At 48.2% G+C, this 19816-nt stretch overlaps 1 protein-coding gene across 1 annotated transcript in view; it reads right to left on the bottom strand.

Annotated features, from left to right (window-relative positions):
• The window catches only part of KANK4 (KN motif and ankyrin repeat domains 4), an 88675-nt gene that overhangs the window by 21743 nt on the left and 47116 nt on the right, over positions 1 to 19816 (bottom strand). Inside the window, exons 3-7 of the mRNA XM_003809158.8 lie at positions 15934 to 17817; positions 14203 to 14314; positions 11020 to 11238; positions 9454 to 9541; positions 5253 to 5472 (exon numbers count right to left, since the gene is read on the bottom strand). Coding sequence (XP_003809206.4) covers positions 5253 to 5472; positions 9454 to 9541; positions 11020 to 11238; positions 14203 to 14314; positions 15934 to 17817 — 2523 coding nt within the window. The remainder of the gene's footprint in view (positions 1 to 5252; positions 5473 to 9453; positions 9542 to 11019; positions 11239 to 14202; positions 14315 to 15933; positions 17818 to 19816) is intronic.

The raw sequence follows: 19816 nt of genomic DNA, 5'->3' as shown, positions 1-19816 counted from the left end.
ATCAGCAGATATTTATACCACCCAAATTTTAGTTGTCTCTTCTCTGTCCTGGCCTGGCCCACCCAGAAACTTCTAACAGGCTACAAGACTGTGAGCTACCTAAAGACAAGGGCCATATGTTACTGGTCTTTGGATTCTTCATGCACATAATGGATGTTCCCAAAGTCTCAGTGTCCCAGAAGCATAGATAGGGTAGTAGAAAAAGCCCAGAGTAAGAGACTGATCAATCTTGGTTTGAATTCTGGATTAGCTTCTTACAGGCTCTGTGACCTTCACTGCATTACCTGACATCTCTGAGCCTCAGTTTCCTCACTGGAAAAGGCAATTAAGATCTGCTTCACAATTCCTGCAAGGATTGTACATGACAGTGTGTATGTATATCACACTAAGCCCAGTGTCTGGGATGAGGATGACATTGAAAAAGCGGTAGCTGCTTTATTCACATTCTACACTGATGGCTTCTAACGTTGAATATGGTAACGGAACACAGAGCCATGCTCCATTTAATTATGTGCCTTTCTCAATTGATCTACCATTTTGATGGTATCCATGCATCCATGAAGAACTGAAATCAATAACATCAGCTCACTGTTAGCTATAATTTAGTCTTCTTTTGATGATGTGAAAATCAGAAACAACTTCAGGCTCTCATTATGTACGTTGCCTTTCCCGTTCAGCTGAAGAGACTCAAAGCTGCTTAGCAGAATTTTGAAGACTTGGAAGTTTACTGGAATTTAACCTAGCTCCCAAGAGTCATCCGTCACTCATTCATTTAGCAGACGTTTTCACTCAACACCTACTAGGAACCAGGAACTGGTCTAGGTGTTAGGGAAACAGACAAGACAGACAGGAGCCCCTTTTGAGTGAATTAACATTCTGTTGGGTAGAAATCAAAAGCAAAGAGTGTCTCAAGAAAGAAAGAGGGTTCTCTCCTACACAGAGGTAGGGGCAGCCACTTTAGACAGAGGCACCAGGAAGACTTCTGAGGAGGTGACACTGGGGCTGTGACTTGAATGACGAGAAGGAGCCAGTCACAAGAAGAGCCTCAGGGGGAAGAGTCCAGGTAGAAGGCAAATACAAAAATCCCAGGAGGGAATGACCTTGGTGAGTGAGGCCAGCGTGGCTGGAGTGGAGGGAAGGAGGAGATGGTGGCGGCAGCAGAGACGGCCCAGGCAGGTGGGAGCCAGGGCAGGTGGGGTCCTGAAGGCCAGGCTGAAGAAGCCGCGTCTCATGCTAAGAGCAATAGGAGGCCACAGGAGGGATTTTAGCCAGACAGGACCCAAGTTAGGGAAAGCCGTTGGATCCTAAATTCAGACTTTTGATGTTCATTTAAATTCCCACCTGAGGCCTCCTAAAAGAAGAGTTATGCTCTACCTCCTAGATGGCAGAAATGAAAAGAGGAATGGGACCGACTTTTGTTTTTTTTTTTTTGAGTCCAGGTCTCGCTCTGTCACTCACACTGCAGTGCAGTGGTGTGATCACGGCTCACTGCAGCCTCAACTTCCTGGGTTCAAGAGATCCTCCCACCTCAGCCTCCTGAGTAGCTGGGACCACAGGCGTGTGCCACCACGCCTGGCTAATCTTCGTATTTTTGGTAGAGATGGGGTTTCACCATGTTGCTCAGGCTGGTCTTGAACCTCTGAGCCTAAGCGGTTCACCCGCCTCAGCCTCCCAAAGTGCTGGGATTATAGGCGTGAGCCACCACGCCTGGACCAGTATTGACTTTAAACCCTGGTAGCACACTTAGTTATTGGGTGATCTAGGGCAAGTTTGCTGACTTTTCTGAATGTCACTTTCATGGTCTGTAAAGAGGGATAATCATACTATTCTAATAATAAATTTTTATTATTAAATGAAATAATTATATTCATTATTATATAAATTATATTTATAATTATAAAGACAATATAATTTATAATTAATATAATTTATAAATATAATTTATCATAAATTTAAATTATATTTAGCAGGTGCTAAATACTTAGCAGAAGGCCACATCTGTGGGGATCATTTGGGGTTTTATACCTCTTGTATGTACCCTGCTAGACAGCCCCATACAGCCTTCCTAAACTCATAGATGACATTTGACCGAGGCCCATGCACTTTCGCTCAGCCTCATCATGCACCTGTCTTTGATTGACTGTTAACTACCCCTTTCCAGTCTGTAACCCTGATTCTACTCTCACTTTCCTGAGGAGATCGAGGCCATCTGAGGCCAGTGGCCTCCACCTCCCTGCTCTCCTCAACATCTCTCTGCACTGTTACCCACTTTCTCCTTTTTTTGCTTCCATCTCAGAGAAATGAATAGCCCAGCGTCTTGCCTCGGCTGCCCTCACCTGCCTCCGCTGTGGAGTCCAGGCTTTCCCGGCTCCTCCCAGACCTTGCTTTGCCAAGTGGCTTCTCTCTTTTGTATCTTTCACCTTCCTCCTTCTCTCTGTCTCTGATTCTCTGTCAGTCTCTATCTCTTCCTTTTTCTCTCCCTCTCTCTCTTTTTCTGCCTGTCTCTGTCTCTCATTCTCTTCCTCTCCATCTCTCTCTTTGTCTGTCTCTCTGTCTCTCATTCCCTGTCTCTGTCCCCCACCTTATCTGTTCCTCTTCTTTCTTGGATTCTTCTTCTCAGTCAAAAAATATGTTCAGAGCTCCTCTCCCCAAACAAACACACAAAACCAACTCTCTGAAGGCTCTCCCACCTCCTTCAGCCAAGACACCCCATCGCTGCCTTCCCCAAGCCTGTCGCTTTGCTCCTTACACTCTGCTAGCTGGTTTCCTCCCAACATGCCCCTAAAGCAGCTGTCTCCAAAGTCACCAGTGGCACTCTCCGTCCCCTCCATCTGCCAAACCCAGGCATCATCCTTCAGGGACCCTGCAGAATCTGACACAGTTGACAATCTTTGTTTTTCATGGGCTGTTCTTCCCCATCAGCCACAATGCTCTTATTTCTTCTAGTTATCACACGACTGCCTGGGTCTCCTCCACTGACGTGTTCTCTCTCTCTCTCTGCACAGGATAACCAAGAGCAAAAGAGGACTCCTCTCCTAAAGGCCTCATTGCATGTGCTCTGGCTGGCCCCACCCAAAGCTCTGTTGCCCTTTCATTTTGCATCTGGAATTCTCAATAGCCTTTGCACATTTCCGCAGAGATGATCCACTGGAAACTAAAAATCTGCCCCAAACTGAATTATCCTTTCTGCTTCCTCCACTTTGGTCCTTCTCCTCTTGCAGCCCACTGCCTTCTCAACCATCCAGGCTTGACAGAGAGCTCCAACTCACCTCACCAGTCCGGCACTACCCTCCCAATGGCTTTTTTTTTTTTTTTTTTTGAGACAGGGTCTCTCTCTGTTGCCCAGGCTGGAGTGCAATGGCACTATCTCAGCTCACTGAAACCCCCACCCACCCCATGCTCAAGTTATTCTCCTGCTTCAGCCTCCTGAGTAGCTAGGATTACAGGCATGTGTCACTACCACCCAGCTAGTTTTTGTATTTTTAATAGAGAGAGGGTTTCCCCATGTTGGCCAGGCTGGTCTTGAACTTCTGACCTCAAATGATCCACCCGCTTCGGCCTCCCAAAGTGCTGGGATTACAGGCGTGAGCCACCATGCCTGACCTCCCAATGGCTTTTTGCTGTTTGGTTCCTACCATCCTCACCTATTACAAGCCCTCACTACCTCTCTGTGGACCTCTGCAATGGCCTCCTGTCTGCCCTGCCACCTCCTCTCCTGCTCCCTTCACTAACCCACCCCTACTGTCAAATGACTCTTTTAGAGAATTACCCTGGTTATGGAGTTTCCTACAAAAAAATCTGCACTGACTTCCTGGGACCTTCCAAGCAGGGTTCAGCCTGGCACTCCAGGTCTTCCATTTCTCTATGTGGTGGCTCCAACTCACCCTTCCAACCTTAATTCCCATCCCATCCAAACTAGAAGCTTTCTAGTCTCCAGGCATTTTTCCCTGTCTAACCTCCATGGAGTTCCTTCTGCCTGGAAGACTGTCTGCCTGCTGGAGCCCTACCTGCTCCAGTGCACCTTTGCTGCTCCCTGAACTAGACACGCTCTCATTTCAGTTCCTAAATCGCATTCTCTATCTCTCTTTCATGAGCCACTATCCAGCTCCATCCCAATTGCTAGGCTGTGAGCTCCCAAGAAGCAGAGGGCTCACCTGGCTCACCTTTGCATCCCTGGTAGTAGCCAGTATGGACCTCATGTGTAGTCAATAAATATCTAATGAAAGATGAATGAATCAAGTTGAGTCAAATTGGTCAAATGGAGCCATGACCTTTGTTAAAAAGTATCTTCTGAAGATGGGAAAATGCCATTTTCCCTAGAGGCAGTACGGTATATAGCTCTGGAGGTGGACAGACTGAGTACAAAACCTGACTCTACCCTTGACCAGCGCTGTAACCTGAGCAAGTTTTATAACTCTTGAGCCTCAGTTTCCTTAGCTGCAACATGAGAACAATACCCACATCACAGGAATGCTGTGAAGAACAAATGAGGCAAACACAGGCAAAGTGGTCTAGTCCAGTTCCTGGAACACAGAGGGAACTTTCAACAGTGAAGCATTTCCTTGCCAGAAAGAAATGTGGTACAAGAATTGCCCTTCAAGTCATTCCATCAAAAAGACACCTGCATTTATATGCTATCACAGCACAATTCACAATTGCAAAGACATGGAATCAACCTAAATGCCCGTCAACCAATGAGTGGATAAGGGAAATGTTATGTGTGTATATATATATAATAAATATATAATGTATACATACATATACATATACATATAATAAAATGTTATATATATGTATATGCACAGACACACATACATACATTCCACGGAATACTACTCAGCCAGAAAAAAGAACAAAACAATGTCTTTTGCAGCAACTTGGATGGAACTGGAGGCCATTATTCTAAGTGAAGTAACTCAAGAACGGAAAACCAAATACTGCATGTTCTCATTTAAATGGGAGCTAAGCCACAGGTACACGAAGACATACAGAGTGGTATAATGGACAATTATACCAGAGAGTCAGAAGAGGGGAGGGCGGAAGGCAGTGAGGAAAAGCTACCTATTGGGTACCATGTATGCTATTTGGGTGATGGGTATACTACAAGACCAGACTTCACCACTGTACAATTCATCCATGTAACCAAAAACCACTTGTACCTTTAAAGCTATTGAAATTTTTGAAAAAAATTTTAAAAATTGCCCTGCTCTTCAAGGAGGGACCCAGACTGTATGAATGCAACCACTTCTGACCTGTCTCCAGCAGCAGCTTCGCGATGGAGAAGTTGGAGTGGGACACGCTGTAGTGAAGGGCCGTGTTCCCGTTGCGATCGGCCAAGTTGACAAGCAGCTTCAGGAAGTGTGGGGAGTGAGGCTGGACCTCGTGGAGGTAGGAGGCCACCACAGCAGGGCTAGACGACTTCCGGCTGGAGACGCGGAACCACTCTTGACTGATGGTGTTCAAGCTTTGCCTCTGAAACCCCAAAAGAGACCAATTCCAAGAGGTTCCCCGGCCAGCAAGAGTTCCTCCCTTACACAAGGAAAGACAGCTTTGGCCTCTGTGCCTGCAGCTCCCTCCAGCTTGCCATGTGATTTATTCCTGAAGGGCTCAGAGCTGGTAGGGTTAGGAATGCAGCAACATACTTTGTACTTGTGCGATCAGCCCCCTCTGGGAGTGGAAAGGAAGACTGGGAGGACAGCCTAGTAACCAGTAACAAGGCACTTAACTGGAAAAAGTTTGAGTCTGCGGGAAGTTTAGCTCACACCCCCCAGTAAGAAGTTTAGCTCACACCCCTGGTATGCGCACAATTACAAAGGCCCTCTCCTTCCCCCTCACACAGCCAGCCCACAATGACCTTTCCCCAGACTCTACCAGGACACCTGCTTGTGTTTAATAGGCATAGCTGGAAAATCGCAACATCTTACTAATGGGAAACATGCATGCGAAGGCAAACAACATCTCCAATTTATGCTTGAAATAAAACCCAAACAGGTGTGCTTGACATGTTTGGCTTTTAAGCTTTGCAAGGACCTTGAGAGTAAATGGTTTAAGAACCCACGGCAGGACCCTGCTATCTGCAGCATTCAGCTCCTCTGGGACCATGAACGAGAAGAGTTCCAGAGCCAATGACATCAACTCTTGTGTGTGACATGAGCTCAGTGTTTAAAGGGTATTTACCTAATGGGGAAGAGAAGCTATTGAGAAGTGATTATGATAAATGATTGCATACTCATGCTGGGAAGAGTCCTAGACTTGGGAGTCACTGAATCGATGTGACACAGTTTAATCCCTGGCTCAGCCGGGCGCAGCAGCTCTCGCCTGTAATCCCAACACTTTGGGAGGCCGAGGCGGGTATATCACCTGAGGTTGGGAGTTCAAGACCAGCCTGACCAACATGGAGAAACCCTGTCTCTACTAAAAATACAAAATTAGCCGGGCATGGTGGCTCAGGCCTGTAATCCCAGCTACTCAGGAGGCTGAGGCAGGAGAATCGCTTGAACCCAGGAGGTGGAGGTTGTGTGTGAGCGCACCATTGCACTCCAGCCTGGGCAACAAGAGCGAAACTCCATCTCAAATTAAAAAATAAAAATAAAAAAATAAATAAATAAATAAATAAAATCCCTGACTCAGCTGTGGGACCTTGGAAGTCATACAACCTTTTTGATCCTTACTTGCCCTGTTATAAAATAGGAGTAAAAGGGGACTGGCCCCTTACCTTCCATGGCTCTACAGAGTGAGGTCCTTACACACCTGCTTCTTCCTCTAAGATGGGGGCAAGGGAGACAGTATCTGGTGCTTTGATCTTAACATGGGTGTGGTGCCAGGCTTGCATATCCTCTGATCAATTTTCTAGAGCAGAATCAGTGGAATCTTTTGTGGCTGAAACACTTTAATAAATCAGAGTATCTCCTTTATCCATGGGATCTTCAAGAAAATCTGGAGAAAGATCCTAATATTAAGGAACAGAGGGGTGGATTTTGTTTTTTGTTTTTGTCCGTTTGTTTGGTTGGTTGGTTTCTTTTGAGAGTCTCGCTCTGTGGCCCAGGCTGGAGTGCAGTTGTATGATCTCAGCTTGCTGTAACCTCCACCTCCTGGGTTCAAGCAATTCTCCTGCCTCAGCCTCCCAAGTAGCTGGGATTATAGGCGCGGGCCACCACACCCAGCTAATTTTTGTATTTTAGTAGAGACAGGGTTTTGCCATGTTGGCCAGCCTGGTCTTGAACTCCTGACCTCAGGTGATCCGTCCATCTCGGCCTTCCAAAGTGCTGGGATTACAGGCGTAAGCCACTGCGCCCGGCCGAGTGGTGGATTTTGAATGAAGAGCTAAGAAAGACCTTAGTTCGATAATTCAATTAAGAATAAGTGACAGGAGTTTTGATCAATATCCACATCACATATTGGTTCTTTTTTTTTTCTCTGTGTTTTTGTGACAGGATCTCACTCTAGCGCTAAGGCTGGAGTGCAGTGGTGCAATCACAGCTCACTGCAGCCTCAACCTCTGGGGCTCAGGCGATTCTCCCACCTCAGCCTCTGAGTAGCTGGGACTACAGGCGTGTGCCACCACGCCAGGCTAATTTTTTGTATTTTTTTGTAGAGACAGGGTTTTGCCATATTGCCCAGGCTGGTCTCAAACTCCTGGGCTCAAGTGATCCACCTGTCTTGGCCTCCCAAAGTACTGGGATTACAGGCGTGAGACACTGGCCCTGGCCCTACATATTGGTTCTTTAGGGAGCAACTATTTGTCAAATCAGCTAAGATAAAATAACAAAAATGAGTTGGGTAAGAAATAAACACTGATGAATTGATGGTTTTTACTTCTAGGGCTCTTTTGCAAAGGAGAGCAAAATGGCTTTTAAAAATGCTTACGGGTTGTTCCACCATGGGTCTTACAGCTGCTCTCATAACTTGGGAAAATGTGTCTGTGCCAATATCCCTTGATTAAAAGTAGAATCACTATGTGTTTAAATCTCTGTAAGCCATGAAGGTGTGAAGGAGCCAATGCGTATTTTCTTGTTTTCAGTTTCTTGACCCAGAGGTACACTTCAAGAAAAACAGTAATGACTACAGAATTAAACGTCAGGGTTTGAGACGAATGGAAACATGCCATCCACCACCTTCATTTTACTGATGAAGAAACAGAGACCCTGAGCATCGAACTGACTTGCCTAATATCTCACAGATGAGGGTCCTGGGAATAGAACCTTCAGTTCCCATTCTACATGCTTTTCACACTCTGCCCACAGTCCCCTCAAACCACAGGGCCATGGTGAGCCTAAGCCACAGAGTTTGATGACAGACACTCATGGTGCATTACCTAATGACGCATGGGAAGCGCCTCTGAGCCCCCGGCCTGCTTTCTTGTGCATATCCATGGGCTCCACTTCCTCAGTGTGACCCATCACTTCAGGCAGCAGTGCTTGGGTAAAGGAGAGAACACCCAGAGGAAATGGGCCCTGGCCTGCACACTCACATCACTGCCTCACACTGTGCACTGTACACTCACACTACTCACACCACTGCACACTCACACCACTGCCTCACACTCACAACACTCACACCACTGCACACTCACACCACTGCACACTCATTCCACTGCCTCACACTGCACATTCACACCACTGCACACCCACACCACTGCCTCACACTGTGCACTGTACACTCACACCACTGCACACTCATACCACTGCCTCACACTGTGCACTCAACACTCATACCACTGCACATTCACACCACTGCCTCACACTGCACACACATACCACTCGCACCACTGCACACTCATACCCCTGCCTCACTGTGTGCTCACAACACTCACACCACTGCACATTCACACCACTATCTCACACTGTGCACTGCACACTCACGCCACTCACACTACTGCATACTCCCACCACTGCCTCACCCTGTGCACTGTACACTCACAGCACTCGAACCACTGCATACTCACACCACTGCCTCACACAGCACACTCACAACACTCACACCATTGCACATTCACACCACTGCCTCACACTGCACACTCACACTGCTGCATATTCACACCACTGCCTCACACTGTGCACTGTACACTCACACCAATGCACACCCACACCACTGCCTCACACTGCATACTCACACCACTGAACATTCACACCACTGCCTCACACTCACACCACTCACACCACTGAACACTCACACCACTCACACCACTGCACACTCACACCACTGCCTCACACTGCACACTCACACCACTCACATCAGTGCACACTCACATCGCTGCCTCACACAGCACACTCACACCATTCACATCACTGCACATCCACACTACTGCCTCACACTGTAAACTGCACACTCACACCACTGCACACTCACATCACTGCCTGCCTCACACCACTGAATGGGACCAAAGTCACCCTGGCAGAGCTAACGTCCTAAACAGAAGGGAAATCTTTACACGACAATGAAAAATTAGAGTACCAAGAGCTGGTCTGTGGTGGTCCCAGTTTCTGGCAGATGCTGGCTCAGTGCCCGGCATGCATTAAGAAATTCTTCTGAGGGTTTATATCTAAATAAAACAAACATATATACACATATTTATATAATCATTCTTCAAGTTGATAAACAAGACTTTCACTCTCCTCCTCTTTCACATCTCAGCAGCTCAAAAATCCAAACTGGGCAACTGCCCTAGGAGAGGGTGAGCTGCAAAAATCTGGAGTGACCATGGTGTGCGCCGATGTGACTTGGCTTCTGAATGCTTCTGAAGATGAGCCAAGTGTGTTGCCCATTTAATCCTGCTTTTGTCAGGGGCTGGGGCCAATAACCAAAGCATTTAGGTGGGGGGTCGTGGTAGGGGGTGGTGGACAGGCCCAACTGCATTTCCTGGCATGCTGGGAAGGGGAGGCCTGTCTTTCTGACTTTGGACCAAACATTTTCTGCCTGGGAGACTGGAAAAAAAAATCAAAGAATCCAATCCATACCAGAAAATTTCTTCAGGTTATTCTTCCATGAAGGACACCATAAGTACCAACAGAGTCAGTAATATGAGACTCATTGAAGCTGGGGTGTCCACAGTGACAAGCACTCTTCCTGCGTTGATCTGAAGGCAGGCTCAACACCAAGAGGCCTCAGGTGAGGCTTAAGGGCACTGCTGGGCTCGAACTCCTAACCTCAAGGGATCCTCCCATCTCAGCCTCCCAAACTGCTGGGATTACAGCTGTAAGCCGTGGTGCCTGGCTGCTCCCATCACTTTAAAAGACACATCACCGGCCAGGCGCGGTAGCTCATGCCTGTAATCCCAGCACTTTGGGAGGCTGAGGCGGGTGGATCACAAGGTCAGGTGTTCAAGATCAGCCTGGCCAACATAGTGAAACCTCGTCTCTACTAAAAAATACAAAAAAATAGCTGAGGATGGTGGTGAGCAGCTGTAGTCCCAGCTACTCAGGAGGCTGAGGCAGGAGACTCACTTGAACCCAAGAGGCAGAGGTTGCAGTGAGCCGAGATCGTGCCACTTCACTCCAGCCCGGGTGACAGTGCAAGACTCCGTCTCAAAAAAAAAAAAAAAAAAAAAAAAAAGACACATCACTTTAAAAGCCAGCATGGTCAACAGGACAGGCAGAAAAGCTTATGGGTAACAATGAGAAGGACTGGGGCCGGGGTCCCTGTTCTGCTAGCTGTGTCCCCACACTTCCCTAAGTCTCTGTTTCCACAACTGTAGAGTGGGGAGGTCACAATAACTTCTGCCCTGCAGGACTGTTGGAAGTTGTATATAGGATAATACTTGTAAAGTCCTTCACAGTTTCAGCACTAGGTAAATGTTGACTTTACAGGTAGATATCGGCTGTGACAGTACATTCCATGAAAGCAGGAGCCATATATCTACTTCATTCAACCAGTGCACAGTGTGGGCATGAAACAGAGACTTAAACAACACTGGCAAATGGATGGGTACATGAATGAACAAATGATCGCATGAACGGGTAGATATATGCCCTTGACCTTTTTCAGAGGAACAAGTGCCCGCGTTTGTGTCCATTTTCTCACCTCTCGGCCTTGGAGTGGGGGACTTCTTCCCCAGGCCCACTTTCCTGGGCAGCATGGCAGGTGCCCTCAGGGATGCCCTGCCCAGCCTCGCAGGTGAGATGGGCATCTTTGACATGCTTGTGATCTGGGCCGTCACACTTCTTCTCTGCCTCGCTGTCAGACAAGTCCTCTGGGGTGCTGTCCTCACCGCTGGTCTCCTCACTTGAGGTGGTCTCATACCTGAGGTAGAAAACAAAGGTCACTCGTCCTGTCTTTCCTGCCCAGTGCCTGTGTCAACACCAGTGAGAGCTGGGTGGGCCTCGCGTAACACTCCGCAGCTTGCTAATCTCCTCCCCCACTCTCTACACCTGCCGGCAGGGTGACAGGCTCCCAGGATTCTTAGTGTCAGAAAGACATGCAGTAAAGGGCCCTGGCTCTGGTGCAGAGAGGCTATTTGGGGAGACTCAATTAACTGTGCTTATTGTCAAAATAATTAACTGTGCTCATTGCAGCAAACCCACGGGCAGCCTGTCCCCTCATTGGCTGATGCATTCGGTGATCTAGACAGGCCATCCAGCGTTCTCATGAAAGCATTTGCTTGCGGAATCCTAATGTTAGGTCCGGAGAGGGGCCCAACTCCAGCCAAACATCCCCACCTCCATCCTGAATTCACCAAGTTGCCTGCAAATCTTCACATCTCTGGATGAGACCAAGACCTCCCTTCAGACTGCTCCAGCCCAGCTTGCACCTGGCAAGGCATGAACTCCTCCACACCTACATCCAGTGCTCTGTGGGATACCCCAGCACAGCACCTGCCTGTCTTTGCTGCAGCCTGTTTGAACTATTGCTTGGAGCAGCAAAAAGGAGAGCACAGGCCACTTGACTCGTGGCCCTCTTTCCTGGTAGTGACCCTTACGTTCAATTATAAGTGACTCTGTTGAGTTGGCAGACCAGAGGCCATGGAGGAAAGTCCTGGAAGATTTATTGACTCCTCTACTGATATTCAACAGGAGATCCCTAATGGAGAATGCTGGTGGTAAGATGATTTCAGGTTCTTGGGCCATTGGACACAGCCACAGAGACTGGTGGCCATGGCCTCCATTGAACCCCCTAAGGACCCTTCTCTGAATGGTGGCCTCTACATAAGCCCCTGTGCTCAATGGATTTGTAAACTGAGTCTGCTCCCTGCTATGCTTGCATTCTGTCTCACTTAAACCCCAGACATTTCTTCCTCTATTATGTATGGAACAGCCTTTCATGTTTGTGATTAAGAGAGTGGAGGGCATATTACATTTACCAAACAGTGCTCATCTTGGAACTGCTTCCATAAAAACTTTGCCTGGAAGTTCACTTATTCATTCAACAGGAATTTATTGAGCACCTACTATATGCCAGGCGCAGTTCTAAATCCTATACCAAAGTCCCTGCCCTAGTGGAGCTTATATTCTAGAAGGTAGAGTCAGAAAATGAACATGTAAACAAATATTATATTTAGGTAGTGATAAAAACAATGAATAAAATTTTTAAAAAAAGAGCCATAGGATAGAGGGATAAGAGGAGTGGCTACTTTAATTAGAGCAGAAGTTCCTAACCTTAGTGATACATTAGAATCATTTGAGGGTGTTTAGAATTCCCAGTATGTGGACTGCACAAAGACTAATTAAACCAGAGTGTTCAGGGAAAGGATCCAGACACTGGGATGTTTTAAAAGCTCCCCTGGTGTTTCCAGCATGCGACCAAGGCTGAGAATCACCGTACTGGAGTAACAAATGCTGAGGAATGTCCAGGAGAGGAGGCCTTTAGCAGGGAAACAGCAAGTGCCAGGGCCCTGAGATGGGCCTGACCTCAGCCTGTTGGAGGGAGGGAAGGAATGGCAGTGGCAGGGGCTAAGGCTGGGCAGAGCCATGATTTGGTTCTTCCACATTTGGATGCAGAGTGGGGACCATTGGGGGCGTTTAAGCTGGGGAGAGACGTGACCTATACTAGGCTTTGAGATTAGGCTGATTCTCCTTTTCTGTACATGAACTGTGAAAGCACATGATCCCGTGTCAGATGTTAGTGGAAGTGGGAACAGCAACCCTCCTGTGACACCCAGTTCATCATTTTTTTTCTTTGCTTTGCTTTTTTTTTTTTTTTAAGACTGAGTCTCGTTCTGTCACCCAGGATGGAATGCAGTGGCACAATCTCGGCGGTTCACTGCAACCTCTGCCTCCTGGATTCAAGCGATTCTCCTGCCTCAGCCTCCTGAGTAGCTGGGACTACAGGTGCATGTCCCCACGCCCAACTAATTTTGTATTTTTAGTAGAGATGGGGTTTCACCATGTTGGCCAGGCTGATCTTGAAATCCTGGCCTCAGGTGATCTGTCCACCTGAGCCTCCCAAAGTGCTGGGATTACAGGCATGAGCCACAGCGACTGGCCCCAGTTCATCATTTCTGATGTTTCCCCTTGTTGGCGTCTAATGTCTTCCCTTCTGGTGTGACTCAAATTAGCAGGGATTCTGAGCTCTCTGGGCAGCCTTCAGGGTTTGGGCTTCCACAGCATCCTGTGCTTCCTCGCCTAACAGAACTTATCTCAGCACATCAGCATTTCATCTTTATTTCTGTTATCTGTGAGCTAAAGGCAGAGACCTTTATTTATTTGACTTTTTAATCTCCACGACCGAGCGCACTGTTGGCATTTAATAAATGTTTGTTGAATGACTGATTTAGAAAATATTCTAAATCAAACATTCAATTCTATAGAATATATGAGGTTTTGTTCATGTTCTAAGCCAATAGTCTAGTTGTTTTTCTTCATCCCCAAACACTTGGGTTTGGCTTGCAGGAAGTTAAAGGAAGAAAAAAATTAAATGGATGAAATTTGAAGTTCCACGAATTAACAGAATTTGTACTAGTTTCAGTTTTATGGTTCAGGTTAAATGTCTTCCTCTATATCCCCAAAACTCCCAGAAGCCACCTGGAGTCCTGGCCCTGGGGAAGACCAAAGCCAAGACATATTAAAAGCAGAGGTTCCAACAGACCACCACAGCTGGCAAGAAGCCAAACGCATGCAAACCCGAGATGGAGTTTTAAAGGGCCATTGAAATTAATTCCCTTGAAGAGGAATGAAAACCAGATGCCTCCCCCTAGGAAAAGAGAGTGCAAAGGACAATAGCAGGAGAGGTAGCAAGAAAGGCAGTCTGAGCTTCACAAGCGATGCTTACCCACCGTTAACCCCAACAAACTGAAGGTTCTTTTTGGTCCCATTACCTCCTGCACGGAAGCCATAGTCTTTCTTTTTCATTATGGATTTAAGGCTGGTCGATGGGGAGATCTCTAGGCAGACACAACATCACAGGTTAGAATGATCTTGGGGATGCATGGGAATGTAGCAAAACCAGGATATTGCTTTGAGGGGACAAGGGTTGCAGGTGTGTGGAGAGGTAAGGAGGGACAGGGAACCAGATCATGTAAATCAATGTTTTGGGGACCTCTTGGAGGGGCCTTGCTTTCTGCTCAATGTTGGGAGAACTGTCTCTGTTAACAATGCCCCTCTAGGTGTGGAAGAAAAACCATGTGGTGTAGGTGCCATTGTTGTCCCTGTCTTACAGCTGGGAAATCTGAGGCCCAGACTTGCTCAGTGAATGGGAGTGCAGGAGCAGAACGTAGGCCTCTGGACTCATGGTCTAGCACCCACTTCTGCTCAAGGGCACCTCAGTGGTCCTTCCTGGCTCTCAAGTGCATACTGACACTAGGGTTGTGGGGGTGGTGATGACACCGTGCTCACAGTAGATACACGAGCAAGGACACAGATCTTGCAATGTGCTCAACAGGACAGGAGGCGGCTCCCAACGGGGAAGGCTAGAACTAGCACTGAAACAATGAGAAAGCAGCCAAATTGTGATTTGTGGCAGGAAGCAGACTCGCATGCTGCCCTGCAAAGCAAAACGTGGTTCCACTTTACCCGACAGTGAAGAGGGTTTGATCTGTTACAACAGGAAGTGCTGCTCAGCCGAAGGGCCCATTTCCATATGTGAGCAGCACTTAATCTCCTGCCCCTGTACACACACACACGCACGTACACACACACATGCACGCAGAGAAAATATTCAGTGAACTATACCAGATATCAATATAATGCTCCTCCAAAACCAGGCTAGAGAAAACCTCTACTGTGCAAGAACCAGAGAGGAACACAGGAATGCAAAAGCCCAGGAAGAGGTCTGGAGTCCACGCAGCAGGGCCATTCTTGGCCCCAGACACTGCCTTTGCACAATGCAAATGAGAACAGCCCCCTTTGGGTGGATGTGGTGCTGCAGCGCAAGGCTTGGCAAATGGAGTGTGGGCTGGCTTTCAACTCTCATTTGCCCTCCCTGGCTGGCATCTTTGTGCCCTGTGCTATCCATACAGCTGTAGGCAGTGGGCCCATAGTCAGACCCAACCTTAGAGCAAAGGCAAGAGTAGAGGTCCCGAGCCTCCACTGTCACACACATCAGTTTTTATTCCACTGGGTTCCTGGAAGTACTAAAATCTTTTTTTCTTTTCTTTTTTTTTTTTTTTGAGATGGAGTCTCGCTCTGTCACCCAGGCTGGAGTGCAGTGGTATGATCTCGGCTCACTGCAACCTCTGCCTCCCGGGTTCAAGCGATTCTCCTGCCTCAGCCTCCCAAGTAGCTGGGATTACAGGCGCCTGCCACCATGCCCGGCTAATTTTTGTATTTTTAGTAGAGATGGGTTTTTGCCATGTTGACCAGGCTGGTCTTGAACTCCTGATCTCAGGAGATCTGCCCACCTCCGCCTCCCAAAGTGCTGGGATTACAGGCCTGAGCCACTGCTCCCAGCTGCTAAAATCTTTTTAAAAACATGTTAATATAATTGAAAACCTTGTTCCCTCTGCCTCATCATGTGAAGGAGAAATGGCTCCCTGTCTCAGGCCCCTATATTGATGGTATTTACCCACTGGCGGGGAGGAGGAGGAGGCCGGCGGCTCCTTGGGTGGGTGAGCCTGGGCCGAGTAGGCCGACAGCAGCAGGTTGAGGGAGCTCAGCAGCTGGCTCTGGATGCTGCTGAGCTTGGAGGCTGGCTGCTTGATGGCGCTGGCCAGCTCCGGGTACCCGTGCTCCAGGCAGTTCCACTGCTCCTGCAGGAGCTCCTGGATCTTCTTCACATACTGCCCAATAGTGGCATCTGTTGGCGAGCTTGGTGGCCTTCCCCGGTGCTCCTTCCCTGGGAGATTGGAACTGGCCTCCTCCCTCCCTGCTGGGGGAGTCTTTCTGTCGCTGCCCCACAGAAAGCCTCCTGCTCCCCTGGTTCCTCCCTGAGGGCCTCCTTCCTGTTCAGTGCCTGCTTCTTCAATCCTGAGTTCAGTGGAGAGGAAGCTATGTACAGAGGAGGTAAGGACCTGCTCGGGTCCCTGTGGCAGTGACAGCTGGGGCAGAAGCACACGTTCTGCTGGGCTCTGATTCCCTTGTTTATGACCATCTGGCCCCCATAGGAGGCCATTCTCCTCTCCTCGGTGCCCCCAGCTTTCAGACTCCATGCTGCCTAGAAGGTTGACTTCAATGCCCTTATCACACGACTCCCTGGTCAAGAGTCCATGGACAGGGTCAGTGTTCACCATCGCGTCCGTCTGGCCCTGAGTGTCTTTGGCGTTCTCTTGGTGAAACTGTCCTTCCAGTTGGGCTACAGTGAACTCCAGCTCTCGAATTCTTTGCTCCCTAGCTTCGATTTCCTCTTCCTGCTGCTGGAGAGCAGCTCTGATCTGTGCCAGTTCCTCGGTTCTTCCAGACAACTCTCCCTCCAGGGCCGAGACCTGCTGTTTCAGGCTGGAGATGCTGCCTGCATCCACCCTGGCAAGGCCCAGGCTTTCCTCAGTTACCCTGATGCCAATGCTTCTCATGTCCACCTCTACAGGTGGCGGGGGTGGAATCTCGCTGATGTTGAGCTCGATTTCTTCCAGGAGGAGCTCATTCTCAGGGATGGGTGATGGCAGAGGTGGCGGGCTTGGCGTAGGGGAGCCAGGGGTGAACAACACCTCTGCTTCTCTGGCATTGTGTTCATCTTCCTTGTCCTCTAGAACTACAAGCGCATTCTGGAATGAGAAAGGAGGGCCTGGGAGAGGGAGGTGATTTGGAACCTTCACCATGCCCTCTGGAGGCTCAGCTCCCTCCTGGACCAGCTCTGGAATCCGAGTTGATGCTCGTGGGCTGGAGCTGTGGAAACCTGCCAATCCTTCTGCAGGTTCAAAGGTGCCATCACAGACACTGCCTTCACCCTGAAGGGGAGGGAGGGCAGGAGGGGCAGGGAGCCCCAGGCTCAGGCCTGGCTCCTCAGAAGCCCTGCTGTGCAGCAGCGTGGCAGGCATGCTGGATGCTCTCAAGAGCTGGGGCCGTCCACTCCCAAAAGTGAGCTCGGCATCCTCTGGCTCAGCAGCTTCCAACTGCCTGGTGGCCTCTGCCAACAGAGCCCTCCTGTGGTAGCTCACCTCACTCCTGCTTGTTGAGGCCTGGGGGGCATTACCAAGCGGCGGTGGCTGGTTTTGCTCCTGTGTCCCAAGTGATGCCTTCCTTGGCACCACGGGAGACCAGTTTTGGAGGGGCGGGGCTGCAGGGGGGCGAGCCCCACTGTCAGGAAGGCTGAAGTTTCGGGGCAGAGTGCTAAATTTGGCCTGCTTGGCCCTTCTGTGGATAGGAATTCTTTTGATAGTGTTTCCCTTCTCGATGTCATCCACATACTTGAGGAAGTCCAGGTCTAAATGAAAGCCATATGGGGTCTCCACAGAATAAGGGTGGCTCTTCAGAGGGTCTTTCTCTTCATCCCCCTGAGAGGACTGGCCTTTGGCTGGGAGACATAAGTTAAAAAAAAAAAAAAGCACAAATTTAATTAAGCATTACAGGGCGATGAGGCCTAATATCTCTGATTTTAACTTAACGCTGTCACATGAGACTTCTCCTAAATGTTCTAGCCTCTAAATTATGCTGAGATGCTCAGTCTTTTTGGCTGTATTGGGAAATCATCTTATTAAATCAATGTGTACTTAGCCAATGTCTGCAAGGAAACAGGGAGAGGGAATGGTTTCCAATTTGCAGTATGTCATCTGGGTTTCTACTGGGGAATCTGCCTGCAGACTGGCAAAACCAAATGGTCTTGTACTGCTTTTCTGGGTTTGAATCACATAATTGCTGAACTGAAGTGGCCAGGAATTTGCCAAATCAGGGTACTAATTGGCAATTACGGATATGGAAGGGTTTAAAGGATAAGATGCACAAGTGGCTCAGCAGTAAAAAAGAAATCTGCAAAAACAACCCTAACTTGCATGACTCAAATTGGTAGAAGTAAATCTTGCTAAAGCTGGAGGTATCAATGAGTTATGCCGTTTACATTATTTAAGCTTGTGCAGATGCCTGTGCCTCAGGTATGCACAGATCAGAGAGAGCTGGAACAAGTAATCATCCATGGCCTACGCTCTTTGCATGTGAAAACTGCCTAGTGCTTAACAAACACGAAATTCACTTTCATAAACCCATGCCAAGTAAGGAAATACCTACTTTGGCCAGGAACTCAATGAAGAAAGAAAGAGAGAAAGAGAGAGAGAGGGAGGGAGGGAGGGAGGAAGGAAGGGAGGAAGGAAGGAAGGGGAAGGGGAAGGGGAAGGGAAGGGAAAGGAAAGGAAGGGAAGGAAGGAAGAGAGAAAGAAAGAAATCGCATTTTTCACACACTAGATAAAAGGTGGTAAAAGGGCCAATTAATGTCAAAAGGGACATTGGTATCCATCCTCCAAGAAGAATGGGACTTGACTTTCCAGGGCAACCCATACCCTGGGGGGCCATCATGATGAGGAAGTTCTCCATTACACCAAGGTTCCAGGATCTCCTTGCAGCATCCACCTGTTGACTCCAACAGAGGACACTGGAAACAAGCCAGTCCTTCGACTATCTGCATCCATAGGGGCCTGTTGCCAAGCAACCTCTTCTTCAGGATAAATAGTCTTTGTTTCTTCAATATTCCTCATGTGACACCCCTAATTACCTCTGTGACATTATGCTAAACAGGCTCTGAAAATATTGAGCTCAGGAGAGAACGTTAATGGAGAGTACAGAGGTTCAGAATACAGATTCTGGAGCCTGGTCTAGATCTCTGCTGTGTGACCTTGGGGAAGTTACTTAGCCTTCCTATGTCTCATCATCTGTAAAGTGGGAATAATAACAGGTAAAACAAGATTATTGTGAGGACGGTCGGGTGCGGTGGTTCATGCCTGTAATCCCAGCTCTTTGGGAGGCCGAGGCAGGTGGATCACTTGAGGTCAGGAGTTCGAGACCAGCCTGGCCAACACGGTGAAACCCCATCTCTACTAAAAATACAAAAAGTTAGCCGGGCATGGTGGCAGGCACCTGTAATCCCAGCTACTCAGGAGGCTGAGGCGGGAGAATCGCTTGAACCCAGGAGGCAAAGGTTGCAGTGAGCCGAGATCGCACCATTGTACTCCAGCCTGGGCAACGATAGCAAAACTCCATCTCAAAAAAAAAAAAAAAAAAAAAGACTATTGTGAGGACTAGTTAATTAATAATAAAGTCTTTGGGACAATGCCTCACACATGATAAACATTCAGTTTATCTTTGTGGAATCCCAAAATATAGACAATGGAAGCCCCATAATGGAAAGTGACTTATATGACTCACTGCTGGTCTCCACAAACATGTTGTGACTGGTTGATTGCTTGGTTTTAAGGGTAGTAGACCCTAGGTTAAAATTACAAAATAGCTGTGATTCAATTCACTTACCTCAACCGCCCATTTATTGAGCACCTATGTGCTAAGCTAGACCCTAAGGACACCAAGAT

The sequence above is a fragment of the Pan paniscus genome, chromosome 1 (genome assembly GCF_029289425.2).
Source record: "Pan paniscus chromosome 1, NHGRI_mPanPan1-v2.0_pri, whole genome shotgun sequence".
Taxonomy (NCBI): Eukaryota; Metazoa; Chordata; class Mammalia; order Primates; family Hominidae; genus Pan; species Pan paniscus.
The sequence above is the reverse complement of the archived record's forward strand: the minus strand, read 5'-3'. Positions and strand labels throughout refer to the sequence as shown.